Here is an 18263-nt window from a genome sequence, read left to right as displayed (position 1 = left end):
ATTTAATTTGAAGTCTTTTCCATTTACGCTTAATATTCTAGCGAAATCTAGAAAATGTAAACAACAACATGTTGACAACTGGCGATTTCCGATGGCAGCACGTGATATTAACTATATGAATATGTTTAATCTGTTGGTAAATAAATTTACGTGGTCTTCTTCTTATCTGACAATTTTGTACGCACGTAAGTATGTATGCATACAATAAATACGTCTATAGCCTAATATGATAATGCAATCGGAAGCGAATATTTCAGCATATTGTCTATGCAGGTATTACATCAATGGCTTCTCAAACGTCTGACAGCAGGCGTTCTAGGAAAATTGTTGAGATAACCAAATGTGCTTTATTTTCGGTATTTGGCGCAACAATTTTCCCCCAAAAGTTCTGTGACTAATTAGAGAAAGACTGTGCTAAATAACTTCAAATGCAGAGAATGTTTCTTTTTTTGGCTTCACATTGTGGCATTTAATTGATTTGATGAAATGTGTAAATAGGTTGATGAGAACTGCACGACATTTTCCGCTAAAGCTCAATGCACATGAAATAAAACGAATGTGCACTTATTGACGGTTACAAAGCTTTAAGATTTGAAATTTCTACTCTACTTCTTATCGTCAGTACATTCATCGGACTATCGTGTTATCGTCAGTTAAAATCGAATACAAGCTTTTTACTCGATTACACGTATGGTGCTCGATAACAAACATAGTGCTCGATAATGATAACTGTTGGCAAGGAAGATGTGCTCATTTTTGTTGTCCAATCTAGTGTTCTTAATCAAAATGCCGCGAATTTGTTGGCAGCTTTCTAATTGGTAGCAGTGATTCAAATATACAAATAGTCGTTATGAAGCTTACGGACCTAAACGTTGACTGCTTGCTGGGAGTGTTTAAATACTGCCCCGAACGAGATCTAGTCAATTTGTGCAAGGCTAACAACTATCTAGGCAGCGTCATTGAGCAGTATGTGTTCTATGCCATGACAATGGATTCGCTCTTGTGCGGCCACAGGAATCGGCCACGTGTAGAGAGGAGGTAAGGAGTTTTTTTTATGTACACACGGTTTTCTTATACATTATCTCATTTCAGGAATCAATCACAAATGACTTACTTTGAACGTCTGCAGGTGGCGAGAAATTGGCTGAGTGGCATTTACTTGGAACGACACTATTTCCATCATGTCCAAATGTTCCCCTCCAAACTCTGCGTTCACGCTGATGCTCTGTACATAACGCATGCCAATTACTTACGCAAATATCTGCGAACGGGCCCAGAGTCACTGCAGCGTCGCTACGCCGAGGAGATCAGCACCCCAACGATATCGGATATATCGGATTTTGTGATGAAACAGAACACAATATTCGCCGGACGAGTAAATGGCTCTTGTTTTGTGCGAGACGGCGATGGCATCACCGAGGAAACATTGCACCACGCCAAGGAATACCTCTTCTGTGTTGACTTTGTGGACGATGTTTATGCCAGCAGCACCGACACGTGTTGTAAGCTGTGGAAACGTTCGCAGGAGTTTGGCTTGTCGCACTTTGATTTATTCATGAATCTGCAACGCTCATTCAAGTGCATGAAACTCAGTGACGATGGTCAGTGGCTCTTTGGTGGTCTTTACACAGATGCGGGCAGAAGAGCGCTTCGAGGAATTCACACAGAAAGGTTGGTTTATCTTTATTAAATTTCTTATTACATTTATTTATAATTCTGTTTTTTTTTTGTAACAGTGGTGAGGAGCAAGTTTTCAATTCAAACACCATCTCTATCTACGATCTCAAAATGAAAGACGATCAAGTTTTATTCACTGCCAACTTTGATACCACGTTTCGCATCTTTGATCGACGCATCGATCGAGACGTCTGCATTTGGGAAGATCCATTTGACTCATCGTTCTATTGCCTCGAGTATGATGGTCTCTATGCCGTGCTGTGCGGTGCCAAATACCACAGTCGTGTTAATTTATATGACATTCGTGTGCCGGGGAAATACATTCAATTGTACTTTCCAGGACGAACGCGTCAACATCATAGAAGCTCACCTGTATATAGTCTCGCATGTGACAGTCAATATATGTTCGTTGCCACTGATCACAATTTGCGGGTTTTTGATTTTAGAACAAATTTTGGTATTAAACGAGATTATAGCGATTGGCAACCAACAAATTGATTGTATAGCAACTTGTTTGTTTCTTTCCACAATAAAATCTGTGATTTGTTTGCCAAGCTACGGTCTATTATGTATAATTATAGTCTGTTAAACATTAAAATTCCATATGTATGATAGTATATTTATTTATTTGAATTCAATCGAAGGGTTTTCGATAAACAAATTGCATTGAGCTGCTTAATAGTAGAAATGGTTGACAAGGTAAAATCTTACATGAATAGACCACAAACTTATACTAAACAAAGAGGCCTTAAAAATCCACTGAAAACAAAATGTTTCACACGCCGAATGTGAATGGTAAAAACTTAGATGTACTCTTGTTGTTGTTAGTATTGTTATTTTCCATAGATTCTCTGATAATCGTATATACGTAGTATGTAGTTCGATAGAAGACAAATGAATATCGGACAATCACGCGGCCTTTTGGTGTATTCAAGTATTAGTAATACTATCGTAATATTTTTAGTTGCAGAAAACAAAACTTATGTTTAGACCAGAATCCTCCAATAATAACAATTGAAATGTGTGCAGACATTTGGCATCAAGTTTGATTGCAAGTAAGTGCAGTGTATATATAGTAAGTAGTACATAAGAACAAGCCCTAATTTGTTGTTGTTTTGTTGCGTTTTAACAGGCACTTTATCGATTTGATGTGTGTTTTAATTTCATACATTTACAATTTGTGCATCCTCTACAAGTGTATTCTTAAGCAAAAATTTCAATTTAATTAATTTATTAGCGAGAAAATGCCACTATTGCATTTGTCGTCATTCCGTACACCGTTCTCCCTTACTCTAGGGCAACGACTATCTACTTGACGAGTTTGTGTTATCGTTTGGCTTATCCGTTGCATCTGAGGTTAGTGAGGGTGACGATGTGGACGGATCCCCACCGGCATCTGTGGTATGCGTTGGGTTTGTGCTTGGTGTATTTGAATGGTCGAGACCCTCGTTCAATGCGGCAGCCAATTCACCATTAAACTGCAGAAGGCAGCCCAGGGCGCCAAAGTAACCTTCATGCTCCAGGAACAGACCCTTCATTGTGCCATTCGACCAGAATTCCATGGCGTAAGCCAAGAGTTTCATCGAAATGGGATTCACGCGCAGAAAGTTGCCCACAAAGACGACCTAGCAACCAAACAAATAAATTAGATTTACGACCCAATATAGATAATGCTATTTAGTCTTACCTTGTCGATCTTCTCGTTTAAAGCGCACATTCGTGCTATTGAGCCAATATTGTTGGTAATGGTGACAAGTGTGGCATTTGCTAAATCTTCTCGGGAGACTGACTGTCGCTTTTCGGTCATATGCATCTGCCCAAAGCTGCAAGAATAACGCAAATTTAATCAGTTGCGTGAAATAGAATTGTGAAATTATTTATTGCTAACCTGGATGCTACCAAATCGCCAGTCAGACCGAAGCGATTATAATCGCCGCCATAAATGTCTCTGACAAGTTTGTCCACTTTTCGATTGTCACCCTTAGTGGCCAGCTGTATTGCTTCTTCGAATGTTGTGCAACCGGTGAGTAGACAACACAATCCCAGGAATGTTCCGCCACCCAAGCTGCATAGCAAAACAAATAATATTAATCACATTACCCTCGGTAATAATGTAAAGCGTAGATCGTTTACCTTGTGCCCGAAATGCGTTTGTAGTTGTCTGGTCCGTAGACGGCCAAAATGGAGACACCTGAGCCAACATTTACCAAAATAAAGGGAAACGGCTGTGAGAAGTTGAAGGCACGTTTTTCGCTCTTCCTGCAAGGATAGCTTAGAGTTAATACAAGAATCACAATACAAATTGATTGACTTACAGAATTTCACGTGCGTTCTCGTAGTAATAACACTCGGTGCTGTTGTGCATATCGGCAAAGAGTATTCCTTTGATTAGCGTGTCCAGTTCATCAAACTTTGCCAGCTTCATATTCACTTGATCGCGAAAATCCTTCTCGAATTTAAACGCCCCACCGCCCGTGGCACAGACGGTGGTCACCAGCTCGGCCATGCCCTTCTGCTTGGCCAGCGACAGAAAGTTGCCCATATCTGTGGTTTGGAAGCGTATGAAATGCAAAGATCCTCTTCGCTTGCGAATTACCACATTGTCCATCTTGAAAGAAAAAAAATAAAGTTAGATTAAACACTTGCAATTCAGTAAACAATTCAGAAGGTGTTAATACGCTGTTCTTAAGTATTTGATACATTTAAAAAGAGATCATCTTTGGTATATTTGATCATTCAATTTGAAAAATATATACTTTTCTCATTAAGGTGTTTCGATATATATATAATATATTATATTATATTTCTTTAAGTATGTTGACGTGTTATTATACAATTATTTATTGGGTTGCCATTAAAAAAGCCAAAATAGCTGAATTTATAAAAAAAAAACCTGACGAATTTTAGGTATTAGAAATTATAAAATAAAATTGGGATAACATTTTTCTTATCCCTTTATTGCATTCTTGAAGAGTTTTTAAGCAGTTGATAATAAAATGTTATTTTATTTTGGCAAAAAAAAATATATATAATATACATATATATGTATATTGCCCATTCCAGTTCAAAAGCTGCATTAAAAAAGCATTTCCTTACGTAAATTCAATACGTCGAGCTAATTTAAAATTAAAATTGGCAATTGTCAACAAAACTGCGTTCCTAATGTGGAACATTTTTGCTGTTGCCAATCAACCAGACATATCTTCATTATACAAGCAGACGTAACCAAATTGTGAACTTAGTCCAAGTTTAGAGAGGAATTCTTGACCACAAGCTGTCGTGCTGCCGATGTGTAATAAGTGACGCGCTGAGACTCGGACTTTTTATATGCCAATAACCATTTAACATTCGAAACAAAAATCGCACTTCAGGAAGTCAAAAGTCAATGAATGCTCTATGTAAACCTGTCGAGAACATCGACGTGCATGTGGTTCCAAGTTCCTAACAGTGCTGACGACTTGGCTTGTTTTATAGCTAGTACTAGCTATATTATTAAGTTGTAGATCAATCAGTTCATTGAACTCGTAACTACTTAACTTCAATCTGATTAAATTCACTTAGTCACAAGTGGTAAACTAAATACATATGCTTGCATGTATTTGTGAGTCAGGGAAATATACCAACTTCCATTTATATTGATAAGTCGGGAAATTTTTCATTGGTACCACGATTATCTTCTTATCGATAAGACAATAAAATTGTGTGTTTGTTTATACATATAAATCAGAAATTGGGAAATTTTTGGCAAACTTTCAAGGGAAAATTTTTCAATCTGATATTAAATCTTAATTCTCAATGAAGTGTTTCAATACTTTCGTAATCTAGAATTACAAAACTAGTCGAATATAATATGAGTTGCAAATGCGAAGTAACCCCTAGGTAGCTGACGTCAATGACATCAAAACTTACAAATGAATGCAAAATTAGCGTATGAATCAGTTGACCTCATCTCTCTGATCATGGCTACAGGTACTGATAACGTTTCAGAGAGGGAGATTGAGAAAATTAACATCATGTAACGCTTTGGAAATCCAATCAAAAAGTCTATACTTCACAACGATTATACTGACAGATAATTTCATTTCAAAGAATTAACTCACCTGCAAGTGGGTATCGCGATGACCGGTTTTGCCATAGGCCGAATTTTTGGTCAAATATCGCCGGATATTGCGTAAGATTCCCGCCTCGCGATCCTGCTCATCGGGCGTTATATCCTTCGGCTCGAAGTACACCAATTTTGTGAGTGTTCCTCCAATGTCCATGCCAAACCATGGCATCGCTGTAATAGAAGAAGGCTCATAAATTTCCTTTTCTTGCTTGCCGATAAATAATGGGTATATAGTACAATTTCAAGATGATTTAAGCTACATACATATTAAATATTTATGGCAAAAGAAGGATTTTAATTTGATAGTCATAATACATTTAATTGGCACACATATTGGCATATGTTTGGAGGATCGCATTATATATTACATTCTGAATTTACAAGGTATATTTTTATTACAAGTTTTTAGGAGAGTCTTTGAAATCAATGTTTTCTGAAAATGATAATATCAAATTCACAACAATAGTTAAACGTTAAGAAATAACAATTTAATGCAATACAAATGAAAAACAAGTAAGAAACCTACAGTCGAGTGTACTCGACTGTGAGATACCAGCTACCCATTTTGAATAAAAGAAATATATATTGCGATATTTTCTCAAAATATACCGAATATACTGCAAAAATGCAAAAAATATATACCAAATGGTATATTTGGTATATCGACATAGTACCGTATTCAATATATACCATAGACGGCACAATATACCAGATTGTCAGCCAAAGCAACTAAGACCCCTAGTAAGTAGGCGTTTTTGCCCATACAAAAGTATTTCTTTAATAACTTCGACAATTTTTATCTGATCGCAATCAAACTATTATATATACCAAAATTCGGAACTCTAGCTTTAAAATTACGCTTGTTATTCGATTTTTTTGATTTGCTTGGGCGGAAGTGGGCGTGGCAAAAATTTGGAACAAACTTGATCTGCGTGCAAACATAACAAATGCTGTCGAAAAAAAATTACAGCTCTATCTCTTATAGTCTCTGAGATCCAGTGTTGCATACGGACAGACGGACATGGCTATATCGTCTCGGCTGTTGACGCTGATCAAGAATATATATACTTTATAGGGTCGGAGATGCCTCCTTCTACCTGTTACATACATTTCCTGCCGGCACAAAGTTATACCTTATGGGTAGCGGGTATAAAAAGAAATTAGCATTTATGAAATCTATCATTGAAATATTTAATATATGTATAACATAATCTTCGTAAATAAATCTTATACTGGAATTGTTTCTACCTATTTCAAAATATATAATTATATTGCCTAACTGGAAAATTCAAATTTATGTGCTTGGATATAACATTTGGACTAAGAAACTTGGACTCATCACACACGTACCGCTTTGAATGATGAGATCAAAGATCGTCGTAAAATGCAATTCAGTCATTGTTGAAAGTTAATTTGTATTACGTATTGTATATGCACTTTTTTTCTTCACGGTTATAAAATGTTTATAGAGAGAGTGAAATCATTTTGGCTAACTTCAAACACAAGAAATTATATATGTAAGTAGTACCGACGGACAACGAGACCGATATTATTATAACAACGTTTAGATGAGCCTTTGCAGACTGAGCGAATCAGACTGAAACATGTGCGATACTGCAGGGCAACTTTAAGAGAGCGAGCGATATCGATGCGTGTTCGCTTATCTACCCCCTGCATTCGTTAGTTATCGCCAGTTAAAAGTTTTCAACTTGACCGCTGGCCTCTGAATTGCTTACAATAAGTCCCCAAACTATCCAATGATGTTATCTAATCACAATACATATGTCAATGGGTACCAAAATACACGCGTATTCATCCATATATTTGTATTGGGTTAGCTTTGACAGCAAATTTGGTTGGTTTCACTATCAAATAACTCATATCAAAAAGAGAGAGAGGAAAAAAACATTTGCAGAAATTCCCTTGTAAAACACAATACATGTGTACTTCTTAATCTGCTGTCTGGTCTGTATCAGCTGATTATGGAGAGGACATCAAGAGCAAGCCGCCTGATATGCGCTTCAAAAGAGCAAGAGAGCGACAGTGATTAAACTTTTGTTTCTCTTTTAACTTTGAGTCCATGTTAAGAGCAAATAAAGTTGCCACCTTGCTAATAATAAAAACAGTACAATAATAGTATAGAACTTAATATTCGTTACTTTCTGTGTATATTATTTTACAATTTTTTTTAATTTTATTTGAAATGTATTTTGGCTTTATGTTGATGGCTACAAAGTACACATACAACTGTAATCAAGTTTGTTTCCAAACGAATGGAAAGATTCTTATCAATTTGAGCTTTGGTGTGGATCAGATGCTGATTATGTTGTTGCATTTATTGTATTTTTGTTTTCGACTTTGGATGTCATGCTTCAGACTTCTGATTTCTTTTGACAACTACTTACACATCAAATCATCAATGTTGGGAATGCGATCAGGATTGAGATTGAGTTGATTGCATGATTCATTTGACAATTTCTCATGCAAAATGTCATTATTGATATCATCATAATTGCTGTTGTCGTTGTTGATGTTATTATTGTGTGAGGTGGTGTTGACCGATTTGGCTTTGTGACCGACTCCAATGGCAGCACGCCATGAAGAGCGCCATGAATTTCTTTTAGTTGTGATCATTGGGGAAGTCGGTGAATTGACCGTCGGAGCTAACGAGGCGTGTGTTGTTGATGTTGATTTCTTCTCGTTATGCAATTTGAATATTTTCAAGTTGAACGAATATTTCGAGTCTCGCGTAGGCACTTTCATTTTAAATGCGTTGTATCTGTCCCACTGTCGATCGTTTGTGTGTAATTTACAATTTAACAACAGTTACTTCAGTGTTTTTTTCACACACTAAGCATATCACTGATTCTCAAACACCTGAGCAGCACCTTTACATATATAATGTGTGCAAAGGTATTTATTTACATTGCACTACTTGTGAGCACAGTAAATAATCCCGGACAAAAAAGATCAGCTTTAGCTTTTGAGTTGTTTTGAAAAAGAGACGCGCGTCGTCGTTTGACCGACCGCTTGAAGGCGTGAAACGTGTTTGAATGAAATTTCATTGTCAGTTCGTTAAAAACGACGCTGCCGTCGCCGCCGATACGATAGGCAACAGCGCCGTCGTCAGCGACAGAAGCAAATAGCAAAGGCAACGACAGCGCGGCAACAGCCGAGTTGGCGTCGACGTCTCAATCGCGCTTGTAGCGCTTGCACAAATCCAAAAACAAAAGCAGTGTATTTGTATGCGTGTATATATTAGCTTTTTACATACATAGATAAGTGTATTAATGAGGAGACATCGGCGTCAAGCAAAAGCCGAACTTAAACATTACGAAAGCCCATTTCAAACAAAGCAAAAGCTACATCCAAAAGTAAAACTGAACTTTACTACGACAGCAATAACAACTACAACAATACCAATACCCTTGACATGAGCTTGAGATATCTACGCGACTGTCTTCGTCTGAGTTTTAAAGCAAAGATCCGTTTAGTTACCAAATAACGTCTTAGCTCTAATGTACTATTTACTCTCGCCCTACACGCATGTGCTGAGTGCTTAAATACTAATACAAATGCATACCATAAATATATGTATGCACGTCTATATGTAATTGTAAAAGAAATTTCTACAGAGCGCGAATAGGCGAAACAAAAGAAATGGCAAGCAACAAAAGTAGAGCTTGAAACTGAAATCAGAAATATCGAAATAAGCTTTTGTGAGCTTCAGTGTTACAAAAAAAACGGGTAAAGCTTAGACTATCTGAAATAATAAATTAGCTTGATTAAAATTCATGTAACTTACCTCTACCCAGCTTGGTGCAAAATATAATATCGTCACACATAATGACACACACAACAGCTGTAGTTGACGCTTATCAATGCACTCACAGCGAAAAATAATGAAAACACCGGTAATGAGGCGGTCGTTATTTCGCGCAGTATCCTAACAAGATAAGCCCACCACCAGTAACGTGAGTCAGCTAACACAGCACTTGCTTGCAGTTGTTGTCGTTGATAATATATATTGTTGATTATGGAAATATGGAATTTGGCCCAACTCCAATCAATTGCGTTGGCGCAGCCTTTTCTCACACATCAGCGATGTTTATTAACAGAGAGAGATGGTTTCTATTTCATCAGGCGCATCAAACGGTGAAAACACAAATAAACACAGGCAAGTTTTGCTCCCTTTGTTTTGTTTACAATTCGATTTCTTTTCTTATGTTGCCGCGAAAATTCTTAACACTGCAATGCTCAGTTGGCAAAACCAGAACCGGATCAAATTATTTTAATACTTATTTGCTGAACTTCGCACTTTGCAATTCAAACTCGACAACAATTAAGAAAAATAGCTAAATCTAGTGGCCTTGCACGTTTTCTGCTTCTTTACATTAAATCAGAACAGCTGAGCTGCAGCAATACAACAACAAATGATTAACATTTTGCTGAAATGTTATTAACATGAATACTTGATTTATGGTTTACAAAAGTTGCAACTATTGTTCAACAGAGTTGTTGGTGTTAGATTGTTGTTGTTGGAGTAAGATTGGGTTTTGAAAACATAATTCCTTATTTTATACTTATAATATCGCAAAGAAATGAAGATTGCCGCTTATTTTTAAATTTAACAGCTGCTAAATGCCTCTTTAAGGAACGATAAAAAGTTGCAGGTCGCATTTTATCGAATTTGTGATAAGGATCAGTTGCAGGAGACACATATGTTTATTTTCCTATTTTATTATAAATAAATAGACAGTTGTGAACGACCACGCGAAAAATAAAATTCTTTATTTTTTGACTTCCTTTACTAATTATTATTGTTCTTTGAAACCATAGATAAAAATGCAACTGAAAACAATATAACAGTGAACACTCAAATTTAACATGATTAATCGATGAATGTGCGCAATTCCGATAAATTCGTTTGGTCACAGTGCGAAATAAATAAATAAGCAAAACCAAGTGAAAACAAAACAAAAACCAAATATTTTTAATTATGTCGTGAATTATTTAAATAAATTTGATTGTAATTATTCCTATTATAATATTGGATGTCCGTTAGCACTGCGGCACTAAAGAAAAACACATTTCGTTTCATAGTATTTAAATTGCGCATTTTCTACTGGTTTTTGGAAAACTGAAACTATGCAAACAAGTAATCAAGAAATGGAGAAAAATAATAATCCTAGAAAATTCGAGTTCCCACCTGTTTGGGAGGAGAACGGGAAAATGAAGGAGTTACTCGCAGCTTTTCATTCGCGTCATATAAGTCCCGGAAACTACGATGCAAAGATGATATTTTGGACTGATCTAATAAAAAGATACTGCCAACATTACGCCAAAGCAAATTTCAGTTTGCGTGAACTGCAATTGCAATTCATGCGAGGGGAGCAAATCCCAGCCTGCCTCGAGACGGTCATAGCCGACATGGCACAGCGAAAACAAATTCGACTTCGGTCTGAATACGAGTACGATCCAGTAAATTCGTGGAGCGGCTGGCTGGTGAATAGTTTTGTGAAACGTCCACTATCGCAAAGTTGGCTAAAACTCAAGCATAGCATTGTTGCCGAGGATATGGGAGCTCGATCCCTCGTAGAATGGATCCATGTCGATGTGATTCAGGTACAATATATGGTTCACAACTTATTCGATGTATAATTAAGTGTATTGTTCATATTTATAGCATCTTTGCAGTGAACTGGAGACGAAAGTATTGCAGAAGAATCGTGGAAAATTGCTTCATTTCGAGGGCTTCAAGTCCATTTGTAAGAATTGTGAAATGGACATTCACGAGATTTGTTTGCCATTGTGTTTAATAACGCTGCAGGTTCGTAGACTTATTGCCATAGAATTCAAGATTGAGAGACAAACGAAAAGTATACATCTCATCAAGATACCAGGCAAGTGTAGTCAAAAATATCATCAGCAAGCATTTAACTAATCTCACGTAATTGATCTTTTAGCTAACGATCATGATAGTCCAATTATCAGTGAGAAGGATCATGCAATGCATAATCTGGATATGACGCGTGTTGGATTACTGAAACAGCTGGAGGAGCTGGAAGAGGAGATTAAAGTGAATGACACCAAAGCACGCCAATATGTAAAGGAAAACAAAAGACAATTGGCCAAGACATACCTTAGAAAAAGACGTCTGCTGGAAAAGAATCATGGTCGGTAGTGGTTGAAATCTTTTTACTTTCATTCGATTAATCTATCTATGTTTCTATACTTAGAGCGTCGCAGCATTGCTCTGCATAACATTGAAACACTACTCTCCAATGTGGATGAGGCACAAAACACTGGCGTTGTGCTTGATGCTTATAAGATTGGTTCCAAGACTTTGCAAAATGTTCTTAATGAATCTGGCCTTAAATACGATAATGTAGATGAGGTGTTGGCCGATGTGCGTGACACAATAGATCAGCATAGAGAGGTGCAAGATGCTTTGTCCAATAGCAACGCAGACGGGGCCTTTGTGGATGAGGATGATCTAGAAAAGGAACTGAAGGAACTTTTGGGCGAAAAAGAAGCTGTGCTTCCTAATATATCTTTTAGTAATAACAATAAGCCTGAGATAGTAATTGATGACGCAGAATTGCTTGCCATGTTGGATAATTTGGAGGTAGCAGATGAAACAATTTCGCATGCTAGTTTTAGGACAAAAGAGTCAGCATAGAGTTTGTTAAAACATATATTTATATTTTTGTGAGATTATGGTTGAATTAAAAATCTTGTAATATTTATACCAAAACAATGTTTGGTTTTCTGTTTACGTTTACGGTTTGGTTTTCATATTTATAATTGCTTTATTCTATATCATTTTGTACAAAATGCATTCTTAGATTATAAATTGTTGCTTAAAAGCTATGGCTAGACAAATGTTTCCCTAAGTTGGAATTTAAAAATATACATACACAAGTATAAGTATAAGTATACACATGATTTAGGTTTATCATACAGTTCATTCAATATTTCTGCATTCGGCATTAAAAGTGCGCACTAATAAAACGAAATAAACGACATACGGCCCAAAAATATATACACACTAAGTATGTATATATGCATACGAGTATATTGCACTTTAGTTAGGCATAATTTGAAGCATATCAGAGAGAAGCAATTAATGAATCCATATATGTCCCTGGGCGGTGTTTTGAGTGTCAAAAGCAGAGTCGCCGCCACCATCCGTTAGTCCACGGCGATTGTTATGTGTGTATTTGGAAAAGTATCAAAATACTTAGAATTGTACAGATGAAACAAATCAGCACGGGCAGAATCACAATAAATCGCAGTGATCTTTAACATAGAAATATATTAATGAATTAAATATCAAATTGATAACAAGTTACGCACCTTCCGTGCCCTAAGGCTGGGTGTCAGAGATTCAGATCGATGTCCGCCTCTAAGTCGATGTGGTTCATTGAGTTGGCTGAGCTATTAAATATTTGATTCTCAGCCGTTGTTCCGCCACTGCTGTCTCCATTGGTCGTGCTGGACGTGACGACTCCATTCCGCTTTGATTTACCTAGCAGCCAAGAAAACACTTTGTCCAAATATTGCACGTTAATATTGTGATGATGATTTGGACAGTGTGTTGCATGAAGCCAAGGAAAACGAGGTAACGAGACTCAAAACAAATACAAACCCAGAAGCAGAACTTCTTCCTTTTTTCTTATTTATTGGATCGTAGTATCTCAATGGAAAAAACTCTAAGCAATTAGTAATATTGCAGTACATAACTTGGTTTTCTTCGGGTCATCTTGTGGCAGATTGATGTGATATCATGTTTTTCTTTGTCTGTTGTATGTGTATGGCAGATGAGTGATGATGATGATGACACTTACCTCCAGTGAAGCATAGACAGCCCTCATCGTCGCTGGGAAAATCGCGGCGTGAGCTCTTAAGCTTCAGCTCCTTATTCAATTCATTGATGCAACGCTGATAGTAGTCGTAGTCTTTCAGATACCAAACTGGCGGCCAACGATGCTCCCGCAAATACTCTTGATTATCCTGATGCAGAGCCTTGAGGCCCTTGAGTGAAAACTTACAAATAACATTGTAATTAACGCACAGATACGACATACACCATTCGGCCAACTGATGAGCATTGTGCAACTGCAATATAAAAATCAAAAGTATTTTAATATTGTTTATTTTGCTTTTGGTTGACGGACGCACCTTGACGGGCTCTAGCAGCTTGAGACAGTGATCCACCGTTTCATTGGTTTCGTTTTGTGAGATTATTGTGAGATCTTCGATAACGCGACACTCAATTAGATTGATTAGGCGCGGCAGGCACAATCGGTTGGCCAATTCCAGCAAATTGAGGCATTTCACCGCTGAGATGGGCGGAATCTGATCTGTATACAGATAACATAACAGCTTATGGAATGTATAGATGGTAACTCCAGGGAAAACAATCTGCAAAACCAATTCAGTTAAAAGGATTTCAAATTTATGACACATTTTTAATCACTTACCACATTAGAATGTGCCTCTCGAAAGTCACCCAAGAGCATGGCTCGCATAACGTCGCAGCGCCCAACCAAGACAGCTCGATGTGCCTTTAAGTAAAAACAGAATTTAACATATATTTGGAGTAAAATATTGTGAATATTGTGGCTCACCTTCATCAGACCATCATCCAGTTCAAAGGTAACATCGGTGAAGCAACCATCGCCGATGCAATGTCTCTCCATGCTCTCCTTTATGCGCTGCAAATGCAAATCTTATAAGTTAATCGAATCTTGTTTATCTCAAATTTTCAACTCACAAGACAAATGTGTGGATTTGGTTCATCACTTGGACTGTCCATGATGCTTTGTGGCTTGGTAAGCAACATGGTTAATTGAGGCAGTTCTAAGAAATCGGCAGCTTCTCTTATTTCCTATAGATAATCATGATTTTATAAAATCTATTAAATAGGAAATACAGTCAATTTACCTGAATATTGCTGCATTCTTTATCAATAGTGCCGGTATAAATGAATCTTAGGCACTGATGAAGAGCCTGTGGTGAAATGAGTTTGTTGAGGGTGACGATTGTTTGGATTGCACTGACTCCCCGTTGATTTTCCACTTGAACCAAGCGAAGACTTTGCAACACTGGATGCTGCAGATCTTTATGTAAATCTCCCGACCGTTTTGACTCAACCAATGGCAAGGCTTGATAGCTGGAACGCCTCTTAAGATGCTCCCACATGCTAGTTGAAGAATAAGATTAAGAAATAATAATTTAACTAATTACACCAAATTTGTTTCTTAGTTACCGTTGTGTGCGTGTTTCATAGCGTATGAGATACTCAGTATCATCATTAAAATCAGCAATGGTCGCCTCTCCAAATGTTGAGCTGACCATGCTGGACTCACTGCTGCTGCGTCCTCCCATGTCGCTCAACTCCGTGGTCAGGATGCGTTGGAAAATGCTCGATGCAGCGGCAAGCATGAATCTATGCACAGCAAATTTTGTGCCGCCAGCGACAAGAATGAGATCGGCATATGCCTGTGACAGGAACATGTTGTAAATGTCCTGTCGATAGTGGCCAACCATGACCGTAACCTCCGGTGGTGGCGGCTTCGGTGGCCGGAATGGTGCTTGTAGCAGTGGTTTCTGTACTTTCTTCAGGTTTGTCATCCAGAAGCGTTGTTGACGACGCGCTATTAGCGCTGATCGGATGGCATTCTCAAACACCTCGTTCACACCAAAGTATGTAAAGACACTAGTCTCATAATAGCTTACGCCCAGCTCCTTGGCAACGGCGCGTGCCTCATCCGGCATGACCAAATCGCTCTTTAATGCAGCTCTGGGGAGTATAATAAAAAGATTGGAGATGATATATTTTGAGAATGGTAGGAAATTAAGTAAGATTCTTTATTAAATAAGTTCCAAGTTTAATTGGAACAATGAGTATATCATTTAGTTCGTTAATTTTATAGCTAACTTAAAGAGCGCCTTACATAGATTAAAGAAGGCTTTACGCATACCTTACGAACGTTCCCTTTTCGCCAAAGTAGGACAAATAGTTCTCATCGCGGTACATGTAGCGCAGATCGTTCTTGCAACCAACTAGGACGACGGGCACATCTGGGCAGAAGCGACGTATCTCCGGATACCACATGACCTTGCAATTGCGCAACGAGATCGGACTTGCAATGGAGAAGCACAATAGCACAACATCGGATCTACATTTAAAAAGGACGAATGTAATTGATTTATTAATATTTCAACGAATTAGAGCAGTTTTATTTACCTGCCGTAGGCAAAGCGGCGATCTTTGTCGTGATCACCAAATGTGTCCCACAATCGCAACGAGACATTAACCCCATCTACAACTTCCCACGATCGTTCGAGCACCTGTCATAAAAATATAACAAAAACAACATCTATGTGTAATCGAAGAACATTGCGACGAATCTCAGACTGTTTTTGTCACTTGCGTCTTTGTAAATGCGATACTGATCGATCGCCCAGACGGTCGGCACATGTGTGGACAGCAGTTGTGATAGCGACACATGCTTGTTGCAGGCCCTGGCACAAATCAGACGCGTCTTTCCCACGGCAGTGTCTCCAACTAAGACGCACTTGACCAACTCCTGATGCGGCTGTTCGTTGTCCATCTTTGGCATTCACTTAAGCAATGGTTGGTTGATTGAACAAACTCTGCAAAAGGTGATACAGTAATTGAATCATAATAATTGGAGGATTAATAAGCTAATTGTGTTTTCTTAATAAACATTTCCTTGTTTGCATATGCTGTTTACATAGTACTCCACCGCTTGTGATACGCAGTGGGTAATGACATCGAGTGCGAAAGCAAAAGAAACAATCATGATAAAGACAACCCCATTGCGTTGTTAAAATACAGCGAGAAGAGCTCTTTTAGAGCTCTAATTGAACTCAATTGAAACTGAAATAAAAATATCTTCAATCAAATTGCGAGCAGAAATCGCACTTATTATACCCTCTAGTTATTTTCGAATAATGGGTATTCCCCACAATTTGCCACTAAAAAAGAAATGCGCATACCTAATATACATTTCAAATTACTATATAAGATAATTTTACGATGATTTATTGAAAACTCAGTAATACCAAAATATATATTATTATTTTGCAAAAAAAAACTAGGGTATTTAGCCTGCGACATATGAAAATGTAACATTTTGTTGTTTGTTTCATTGCGTTCTTTGTGTTAAACGTGCCGTTTTGTTCCTTTGGTGTTTATTTTTGGACACACTCGAGACGTACAATAGCGCGGACCCTTTTCATAATTATCCATACTTGTTTTTAGCTACCATTAAAATGCAAATGTATTATTAGCTTTTAAGGAGAGTTACTGATATACGTTTCATATCTTAACATTTAAAATTGAGTTTTACTTATCAGAAATAAATATTCTACTAGTTACCTTCCAGAAAGTATTTATTATATACGCATATTAATCCAGACGTTAATCTCAATCGACATCTCTTTGTTTACATATTAAACCTCCTCCCTCTTTAATATTTGCTAACGTAATCGCTTTCAATTAATCAATTGGCAGTAATATTAATGAGCTCCTTTGAAGGAAGGAACGACGACCGGCACCTAAGATGCCCTATTACCAAAAGCGTATTGATTTTCTCATTCCATTGTCAAGTGGTGTCGCCTCCAGGCCTCCGACTACTCGAGAGACTCAGACTCAGGTCGAAGCGACCGCGTCAGCGAAATTTTCAAATGAGAATGGCACCGAATTTTCCTCATATGTACTACGTAAATACATATGAATATATTTAGCAAGAAAAAATGATACATATTTTAAACTGATGAATGCTATTTGCTTTTAAATCAATGTAAATATTTAAATAAATCAATGATGTGCGCTTACAATTTACACAAGTTTTTTTTACATACAAAAATATAATACACACAACACACAAACAGAAATATTTAGTTCCGAAATTATTCAATTAGCATATATTTTAATTGACACCTTTAATATCTATATTTACACATAAAAGTATATTGCACGAATTAAGAATAAGAAAAATATTCATTTTTATACCTCGAGACAATTGCTTCTTTATTTGTGTTGTGTTGTTTCGCGTGCTCTGCTCTCCCAGTTCTTCTTTATTTGCGTGTTGCACTTATCACGCACACACGCTCACACTCACAGTAGCACAAGCAAAATTTACAACAATTGCAAGCCTTATTTGCACCAATATTCTTTAAAAAAAATGCACAAACTCCCTAGTTTCACATTTCTGAACTCGACAACGGTTTTTTAACCGAATATCTTGCATTTAATCCTTGCACAGCACAGCAAAGTGCACTTGCTAATGGTTTTTAATTGTTAAATAATAAAATGCAGTTACAACAACTGTTACAACAATCGTGCGCCGCCGTCGATAAACTTTTGCCGATAATTGCAGCTAGCCAGTGTTTTATAAGTCGAAAAGTCGTTGGCGGTAATTAAGGTTACCATTCCCATATA

At 37.3% G+C, this 18263-nt stretch overlaps 4 protein-coding genes across 7 annotated transcripts; 2 read left to right on the top strand and 2 right to left on the bottom strand.

Moving 5' to 3' along the window:
- The first annotated feature begins 696 nt into the window (after nucleotides 1-696).
- On the top strand, nucleotides 697-2877 carry LOC133842597 (F-box/WD repeat-containing protein 4). The gene is made up of 3 exons (XM_062275765.1): nucleotides 697-1038; nucleotides 1093-1671; nucleotides 1737-2877. The coding sequence occupies exons 1-3, from the start codon at nucleotides 851-853 to the stop codon at nucleotides 2173-2175; spliced, it is 1206 nt and encodes a 401-aa protein (XP_062131749.1). The 5' UTR covers nucleotides 697-850; the 3' UTR covers nucleotides 2176-2877.
- On the bottom strand, nucleotides 2285-10164 carry LOC133842594 (pantothenate kinase 3). 3 transcript variants are annotated; one of them, XM_062275761.1, is made up of 7 exons: nucleotides 9591-10164; nucleotides 5778-5956; nucleotides 3993-4285; nucleotides 3811-3936; nucleotides 3566-3742; nucleotides 3365-3500; nucleotides 2285-3302 (listed from the first exon to the last, which is right to left on the bottom strand). In XM_062275761.1, the coding sequence occupies exons 1-7, from the start codon at nucleotides 9628-9630 to the stop codon at nucleotides 2982-2984; spliced, it is 1272 nt and encodes a 423-aa protein (XP_062131745.1). In that variant the 5' UTR covers nucleotides 9631-10164; the 3' UTR covers nucleotides 2285-2981. The 3 variants fall into 3 exon arrangements, with proteins under 3 accessions (XP_062131745.1, XP_062131743.1, XP_062131744.1); XM_062275759.1 differs by lacking the exon at nucleotides 9591-10164 and adding an exon at nucleotides 8191-8828; XM_062275760.1 differs by lacking the exon at nucleotides 9591-10164 and adding an exon at nucleotides 7136-7367.
- A 450-nt stretch (nucleotides 10165-10614) lies between these two features.
- LOC133842596 (charged multivesicular body protein 7) lies at nucleotides 10615-12813 on the top strand. Its single transcript, XM_062275764.1, has 4 exons — nucleotides 10615-11410; nucleotides 11472-11688; nucleotides 11752-11961; nucleotides 12025-12813. Exons 1-4 carry the CDS (start codon nucleotides 10934-10936, stop codon nucleotides 12465-12467), a joined length of 1347 nt encoding a protein of 448 aa, XP_062131748.1. The 5' UTR covers nucleotides 10615-10933; the 3' UTR covers nucleotides 12468-12813.
- Nucleotides 12814-12942: 129 nt separating this feature from the next.
- LOC133842592 (rho-related BTB domain-containing protein 1) lies at nucleotides 12943-18185 on the bottom strand. 2 transcript variants are annotated; one of them, XM_062275758.1, is made up of 13 exons: nucleotides 17835-18185; nucleotides 16228-16450; nucleotides 16041-16144; nucleotides 15775-15972; nucleotides 15060-15593; nucleotides 14735-14993; nucleotides 14565-14678; nucleotides 14419-14505; nucleotides 14272-14355; nucleotides 13970-14212; nucleotides 13636-13906; nucleotides 13145-13316; nucleotides 12943-13087 (listed from the first exon to the last, which is right to left on the bottom strand). In XM_062275758.1, the coding sequence occupies exons 2-12, from the start codon at nucleotides 16414-16416 to the stop codon at nucleotides 13168-13170; spliced, it is 2232 nt and encodes a 743-aa protein (XP_062131742.1). In that variant the 5' UTR covers nucleotides 16417-16450; nucleotides 17835-18185; the 3' UTR covers nucleotides 12943-13087; nucleotides 13145-13167. The 2 variants fall into 2 exon arrangements, with proteins under 2 accessions (XP_062131742.1, XP_062131741.1); XM_062275757.1 differs by having other exon boundaries at nucleotides 13145-13334; nucleotides 17835-18184.
- Between the last annotated feature and the right edge of the window lie 78 nt (nucleotides 18186-18263).

The sequence above is a fragment of the Drosophila sulfurigaster genome, chromosome 3 (assembly GCF_023558435.1).
Source record: "Drosophila sulfurigaster albostrigata strain 15112-1811.04 chromosome 3, ASM2355843v2, whole genome shotgun sequence".
Classification (NCBI taxonomy): Eukaryota; Metazoa; Arthropoda; class Insecta; order Diptera; family Drosophilidae; genus Drosophila; species Drosophila sulfurigaster.
The sequence above is the reverse complement of the archived record's forward strand: the minus strand, read 5'-3'. Positions and strand labels throughout refer to the sequence as shown.

Coding starts and splice junctions, on each gene's coding strand:
- LOC133842594 (XM_062275759.1), bottom strand. CDS start 8,548: ATGAAAGTGCCTACGCGAGACTCGAAATATTCGTTCAACTTGAAAATA. Junction 5,957..8,190: donor CAACATTGATGATTTGATGT/GTAAGTAGTTGT, acceptor CTTCTATTACAG/CGATGCCATGGTTTGGCATG. Junction 3,937..3,992: donor GAGAACGCACGTGAAATTCT/GTAAGTCAATCA, acceptor CTATCCTTGCAG/GAAGAGCGAAAAACGTGCCT.
- LOC133842592 (XM_062275757.1), bottom strand. CDS start 16,416: ATGCCAAAGATGGACAACGAACAGCCGCATCAGGAGTTGGTCAAGTGC. Junction 14,994..15,059: donor TATGAAACACGCACACAACG/GTAACTAAGAAA, acceptor TTCTTCAACTAG/CATGTGGGAGCATCTTAAGA. Junction 14,356..14,418: donor TGGATGATGGTCTGATGAAG/GTGAGCCACAAT, acceptor TTTTACTTAAAG/GCACATCGAGCTGTCTTGGT.
- LOC133842596 (XM_062275764.1), top strand. CDS start 10,934: ATGCAAACAAGTAATCAAGAAATGGAGAAAAATAATAATCCTAGAAAA. Junction 11,411..11,471: donor TCCATGTCGATGTGATTCAG/GTACAATATATG, acceptor TCATATTTATAG/CATCTTTGCAGTGAACTGGA. Junction 11,962..12,024: donor TCTGCTGGAAAAGAATCATG/GTCGGTAGTGGT, acceptor TTCTATACTTAG/AGCGTCGCAGCATTGCTCTG.
- LOC133842597 (XM_062275765.1), top strand. CDS start 851: ATGAAGCTTACGGACCTAAACGTTGACTGCTTGCTGGGAGTGTTTAAA. Junction 1,039..1,092: donor CGGCCACGTGTAGAGAGGAG/GTAAGGAGTTTT, acceptor ATCTCATTTCAG/GAATCAATCACAAATGACTT. Junction 1,672..1,736: donor CGAGGAATTCACACAGAAAG/GTTGGTTTATCT, acceptor TTTTTGTAACAG/TGGTGAGGAGCAAGTTTTCA.